Source organism: Zeus faber (assembly GCF_960531495.2).
Source record: "Zeus faber genome assembly, chromosome: 3".
Lineage (NCBI taxonomy): Eukaryota > Metazoa > Chordata > Actinopteri > Zeiformes > Zeidae > Zeus > Zeus faber.
In genome coordinates this window covers 1,552,822-1,560,321 of record NC_137190.1, presented here as the reverse complement: position 1 = coordinate 1,560,321, position 7,500 = coordinate 1,552,822, and the positions used below count along the sequence as shown (strand labels likewise).

The window sequence follows — 7,500 nt, the reverse complement described above, 5'->3', positions numbered from 1 at the left end:
AATCACAGTAAACGTATGAATTCAATCGAAGAAAAAAAACAAAACAAAAAAACCAATGGTGCTGAAACCAGCGGAACAAACAAGTGGAAAATCAAATCGTCGGCTGTCTTGAATGCACCGTTCTCAAACCCACACACACACACACACACACACACACACACACACACACACACACACACACACACACACACACACACACACACACACTTTCAAGTTTGTTAACAATTCCTTTTGTTTTCAAAAACGGGAAGCTGGTGTTCTCCCCCCACGCCCCACAAAATACACTCACGTAACAACCGTCACCCCCAGCCTCACCCCCACCTCCAGACTGGACCTCCAGATATTCAAGAACCACATTTACTATGAACCACCTTCAGTATTTGTTATGCAAGTACTTTGGAAGTATCTCACACTGTGGATTCTCCTCATTCATCTTTTGATGTATTAATTCCATCGATAAAGGACGCTCATTTCATTTCACTACCAACGTGTCAAATCCCTTTGACTCTTGAGTCTTAAAACCTTCTGTTGCATCACTGCATCACATTTCTGGTCGTACCCTTCCCTGAGCCCGCTGACGTAGTTGTCGATCTGGGCGGGGATGCCCTGCAGGACGGCGTTCCGGAAGCCTCTGCTCTCCAGCAGCTTCCCGTCGTGGCCGTCCATCACCGTCAGCATCACCCCGTCCTCCGGCTGGTACAGCTTCCTGCCGTTCACCTGGAACGACAGCCAATCAGGGCTCAGATATGACTCTCATCGATGACATCACACATTCTGCAGCTTTATGAGTCTCGTCATGATCCACAAACATCTCACCTCTGTGTAGGCAAAGTCCTCCTTGATGTGGAAAAACCTCGTGTTGTATGATTCCAGTTTGACCTCCAGGAAGTGTTCTGCCGAGGGCTGAAAAAAAAAATAAAATACAAATAATTAATTCTGTGCAATTATTCACTCCTAGAAAATCAGCTCATTTCTGTGAATCCTGATGTGTGTTGTTGTTTTGAACCTTTTGATCAACCATCGCTCTGTAAACATAAAGGTAAGAATTAGTTCTAAAACCGCAGTAGATTAGTTGTACAAGATCACTACAAAGTAATGCTGAATATTAATGACATTTTGGCAAAGTGCAAATTGTAATTTAAATATTGTATAAGGGTGTAGTTGTTGCTCCCACTGCTGTATAGACTGACATGACTTTGAGTATTTTCTAACCCATCCCAGACGCTGTGGTTAATGCTAATATCCCTCCTCACCAGGCTGGCGCTGGGCAGCCTCCTGGGCATGGGCACGTCCACCACGGGCACCTCGGCGTGCCGGGGGTACGCCCGCGCCCGGCAGTCGCTGGGGGGGCTTCCCTTGGGGATGACGGCCGTGATCTTCACCCGCTCGCAGCCTTTGGCGGAGCAGAAGGCGAATTCCTCGCGCTCGCTGTGAGCCGTGACCTTCAGGAAGAGCAGCCTGACGGAGTACAAGGTCAGAGGTTAGAGACGGCGGGGGGGGCTTCATCATCCCTTCTGATCTTCAATCCATCAGGGAGTCATCACCTCAGGATGAAGGACACTGTGTTTTACTGAGTGACGGGTGCACACAGGGCCACGTTGCAATAGCGACAGGTGAGTGACGTATGAGGATGGAGGAGACTTGGACCCGGTTCCAACATTACACGTTTGGCTTTTAAGACAGCCGTGATTAGACCCTTACTTAAAAAACACAACCTCCACCCTGAGAGTATTAGCAATGATAGGCCAGTCTCAAATCTCCCATTCGTCTCCAAAATCCTTGAAAAAATTGTAGCACAACAGATTACTGATCACATCCTCCAGGGATGTATTTGAATCTCTTTGAATTATTTCAGTCCCGGTTCAGTGAGACGACTTCTCCACTGAGACGACCTTCACCCAAGTGGTTCATCATCTTGTATTAGCAATGGACGCCGACACCTCCTCAGTAGAACTATGATTGGACCTCAGCGCTGCTGTTCATACTGTTGATCACGACCTGCTGCCAGACGGCCTGGACACGTGCATCGGCATGAGAGCTTTGGCTCTTTCCTGGTTCACATCTCATCTTTCAGAGAGGACACACGTGTCATTCAGGGCAACGTCACCTCTGAGTTTTGTGGTGCTACTTGTGGGGTCCCACAGGGATCAGCACTCGCTCCTTTACTGTTTAGTGTCTATATGTCTCCACCTGGAGATATCATACGCAGATATGACATTAGATTTCATTGTTATGCTGATGACACCCAACCATACACGCCCTTAGAACTAACAAAGCCGCCCAGGAGTCGTACCCTAGACGCCTGTCTTGCCGAAATGAAACACATCACATCTTGTTTGTTCTTGCTTCTGGACTCTTTTCAAAGTGAGAAGCTGGTTATTGGTCCTGCCGGACACAGGCACCTGTTCAAGGACATCACTCTGAACTTTGATAGCTGTACTATTACACAAAGCAGCTCAGCAAAAGATGTAGGAGTTATATTTGAACTCTATACTCTATCTAGTACTCTGGAACACCCCAGTACTCTGTAACACCCCAGTACTCTGGGGTATCTGTGGAAATCAGAGCTGCTACTTCTGTAGAAATGTAAAAATCAAGACTCTTTTTTACAGTCTTACATTTGGTTAACCACACCCGTCCTGTTAGCTTCCCTCTCACCCTGTCTCACCCTTCAGAACTGGTACGTGTCGTCTGGATATTAACCCACTGTGTTCTGAGAGGGGGGTCCGGTTGCTGCCAGCTACCTGGACCGGAGCTGATGAGGACCACATCCCTGGAGGCGTCTACCAGCGGCGCTCTGCACCAGCAAAGAGACTCTCATACTGCTTAGCTTTGACAGTACATTGTATAAAAGTACATTTTCCTATGATTTGTCATACTATATGATTATTGTTGCCCACTCAACATCCACTGCAGCCTGGTCGTCCTGGAAGGGGGATTCCTCCTTCTGTCCCTTCTCAAGGTTTTTTCCTTTTTTCCCCCAAATGGTTTTCTGGGAGTTTTTTCCATGCCCAGACGAGGGTTCAGACCAGGGGATGCCGTTGATTTCTATGTGCAATGTGGCTTTGTAAAGCTCTTTGAAACTGTACTGTGAGAACTGTCTGTAGTACTGACAGTACATGACAGTATAGTCTGAAGCAAGCACGAGTACTGTACTGAGACTGTACTTAAGGAAATATAAATAAACTGGACTTGACCTTTATCCACCTTCTGTCGTTCTCCTTTCTTCTTTACACGTTACACTGTGTTCAATGAAAGATCCTTTAAGTACCATTACTGTCTCCATCCTGACCGTTTATTTGCATGTAAATATATACTTTTATAATATCTTTAAAACTTATTTGCAGCCAATGCAACCTTGAACAGAAACAACGGCATTTCACTGAGCAGCAAATTTACATACACCCTTAATTTAATGACAGTTATATATATATATATATATATATATATATATATATATATATATATATATATATATACATACATATATAATATATATGGAAGAGACTGGAAGAGTCACAGAAAGACATAGAAGTGGACGTCCTTTGGCCACATCCAACACTGATGAGCACTTCATTGTGAACAGTGCCCTGAGGAACCACATGATGATGCCACTCAACTCCAGGCACATTTAAAGGAGGTGAGAGGCACCAAGTGTCACATCAGACCATTCAAAACCGTTTACATCAGCGTGGTCTGCGTGCTAGACCACCTGCAAGGCTACCTGACCACACCACCAGGCACATGCATCATGGTCTTGTAGGGGCCAGGGAGCATTGACGCTGGACGAGGGACCAGGGGCCTCAGTGCTGTTCTCTGATGAAAGTCGATTCACGTTGATGATGGAGACGTCAAGGAGAGCGCTACGCATCAGCCACTGTTGTCACCAGACGAGCCTGTGGTGGTGGTGGTGGTGTTACAGTGTGGGCAGGTGTGTCTGGTCAATACAGAACTGCCCTACACTTTGTGAATGGTACAGTGACAAGCCCATACTACCTGAATGACATCATTCATCCAGTCATTGTGCCCCTGCATGAACAACACAGGCCTCATTTCATCTTCATGGACGACAATGCTCCAGCTCATGGAGGAGGCATCATTAGGGAACGGCTGCTGGAGACTGGGGCACCTCAAATGGAGTGGCCTGCACTTTCTCCAGACCTGAATCCCATAGAAAACCTATGGGATCAGCTGAGTGGCCGTGTAGAGGCTCCTAACTCTGTACCTCACAACCTCAATGACCTGAGGGCACCCTTCAAGAAGAGTGGGGGGCCAGGCCTCAGCAGACAATAAGTCGACTTGTGAACAGCATGAGACGTGGTTGTCAAGCTGTAACTGATGCTCAAGGGCACATGACAAGTTATTGAGACGTTGACATTTGTTGTTGTAGTAAACCCACCACTGTTGTTGGCTTTTGTTTCAATACATTGTTTGAGATGAGGAAATCACCATTGTATCTTCTACTTAAATGCTCTACTTTCATCATATCATATCACTGTAGCGTGAAATGTTTACATTTTCCATAAATTTCACCCGAAAGACAAATATCCCAAACTTTTTGTGAGTAGTGTGTATATAATATATCATATATATACAGGTACTCCTCACTTAACGACCGAGTTCTGTTCCTACAACCAGGTCGTTAAAGGAATTGGTCGATAAGCGAGGACCCGTGTTATTTCACGGTAAGGGGGCGTGTATATAGTATATATAGTGTAAATAGTGTATATAGTATATATAGTGTATATAGTGTATATAGTATATATAGTGTATATAGTGTATATAGTATATATAGTGTATATAGTGTATATAGTGTATATAGTGTATATAGTATATATAGTGTATTTAGTGTATATAGTATATATAGTGTATATAGTGTATATAGTGTATATAGTATATATAGTGTATATAGTGTATATAGCGTATATAGTATATATAGTGTATATAGTATATATAGTGTATATAGTATATATAGTGTATATAGTGTATATAGTATATATAGTATATATAGTGTATATAGTATATATAGTATATATATTTATAGTATATATAGTGTATGTAGTATATATAGTATATATAGTGTATATAGTGTATATAGTATATATAGTGTATATAGTGTATATAGTGTATATAGTGTATATAGTGTATATAGTATATATAGTGTATATAGTATATATAGTGTATATAGTGTATATAGTATATATAGTATATATAGTGTATATAGTGTATATAGTGTATATAGTGTATATAGTATATATAGTGTATATAGTATATATAGTGTATATAGTGTATATAGTATATATAGTGTATATAGTGTATATAGTGTATATAGTGTATATAGTATATATAGTGTATATAGTATATATAGTGTATATAGTGTATATAGTATATATAGTATATATAGTGTATATAGTATATATAGTATATATATTTATAGTATATATAGTGTATGTAGTATATATAGTATATATAGTGTATATAGTGTATATAGTATATATAGTGTATATAGTATATATAGTATATATAGTGTATATAGTGTATATATAGTATATATATTTATAGTATATATAGTGTATGTAGTATATATAGTATATATAGTGTATATAGTGTATATAGTATATATAGTATATATATTTATAGTATATATAGTGTATGTAGTATATATAGTATATATAGTATATATAGTGTATATAGTGTATATATAGTATATATATTTATAGTATATATAGTATATATAGTGTATATAGTGTATATAGTATATATAGTATATATATTTATAGTATATATAGTGTATGTAGTATATATAGTATATATAGTGTATATAGTGTATATAGTATATATAGTGTATATAATATATATAGTGTAAATAGTGTTTATATAGTGTATATAGCGTATATAGTGTATACAGTATATATAGTATATATATTTATAGTATATATAGTGTATATAGAATATATAGTATATATAGTGTATATAGTATATAAAGGGTGATGAGATGCTTGGTATTGTACACAGTGTACAATACAGACTGGTCAGAGAGCTGCTCCTTAGTCTGAACTGTGGTTGAACAGGTAGATTGTTAAACAGGTAGGTGGTTAAACAGGTAGGTGGTTGAACAGGTAGATTGTTAAACAGGTAGATTGTTAAACAGGTAGGTGGTTAAACAGGTAGGTGTTTAAACAGGTAGGTTGTTAAACAGGTAGATTGTTAAACAGGTAGGTGGTTAAACAGGTAGGTGGTTAAACAGGTAGATTGTTAAACAGGTAGGTGGTTAAACAGGTAGTTTGTTAAACAGGTAGATTGTTAAACAGGTAGGTGGTTAAACAGGTAGGTTGTTAAACAGGTAGATTGTTAAACAGGTAGGTGGTTAAACAGGTAGGTGGTTAAACAGGTAGGTTGTTAATAATTATTAGTTTTTTTCGTTTTTGTTCCTCATCCTTGTTGTGTGAAGACCATGTATCTATCTGAGCACGTCAAACTGTGTCAACCTGTTTTTAATTTGCACCTTTAACCGAGAGCATCAACCCTCCAACCGTTTCCACTGCCGTGCATTCACCTTTATATCTGATTTTATTATTTATTTGATCTGTTTTTATCGCATTTATTTTTTTATGTCTTTATGGCTTATGTATCGTCCATGTGTATGAAATGTGCTCCATCCATCCCTCCATCCATCCATCCATCCATCCATCCATTGCACACTCTCACCCAGTGTCCTCCTCCCAGAAGTAGTAGCCCCTGGCCAGGTGGGAGTGCTGGACCTTCTCCCTCTGCATGGTCCTCAGGAACACCCCGGTCTTGTGGGTCTGCTTGGTCAGTCTGTTGTGGACGTCTGAGATGACGGTGAAGGTGGAGCCTTGAGGGTAGCAAACCCCCACGTTGATCCAGTCGTTCCTGGAAGGACCAGCGCTCACTTTAACCACCGCTCATGCTTCCTGCTCTAAAGTGCAATGCACCCCTTGAACCTGTAGATGGCGGCGTCCCTGCACCGTCCCTCCACGGGCCAGACGGTGGACCCGCCCGCACGGGGCCACTGCTGAGCTGAGGGCCGCCCGGTGGGTGGGGGGTGAGCCGAGGCCACGGGGAGCGCTAACATGCATGAAATTACTGCCGACCTTATGCTAATTGAACAGCCGAGAGCCACAGACTCAAATCAGAGTTGGGGGGGAAACGACAAACAGCGACCGCAGAGAGAGGCGGCCATGACGGCTCCGCCTCCACCCCTCCACCAGCAGAGTGATGTAGGAGATTCATCTGGAACCACAGAGAAGATCTGTGACGTAGATCCAAAATGACTGGAGACGAATGATGGAGGTGACAACACAAGCTACCCCTGTTCATAGGGGTGTGTGTTTATACCCCTACTATCCCTCTACTCTACCTCTAATGTCACTCTACCTCTACTATTACTCTAATCTACCTCTACTATTACTCTACCTCTACTATTACTCTAATCTACCTCTACTATTACTCTACCTCTACTATTACTCTAATCTACCT

General features: G+C 41.3%; 1 protein-coding gene across 1 annotated transcript in view; it reads right to left on the bottom strand.

Annotated features, from left to right (window-relative positions):
- The window catches only part of cemip (cell migration inducing hyaluronidase 1), a gene marked incomplete at both ends in the record, with an annotated part of 68,961 nt that overhangs the window by 1,740 nt on the left and 59,721 nt on the right, over window positions 1-7,500 (bottom strand). Inside the window, 4 exon segments of the mRNA XM_079997941.1 lie at window positions 560-717; window positions 817-903; window positions 1,254-1,458; window positions 6,709-6,894. Of these exon segments, the coding sequence (XP_079854067.1) occupies window positions 560-717; window positions 817-903; window positions 1,254-1,458; window positions 6,709-6,894 (636 nt within the window).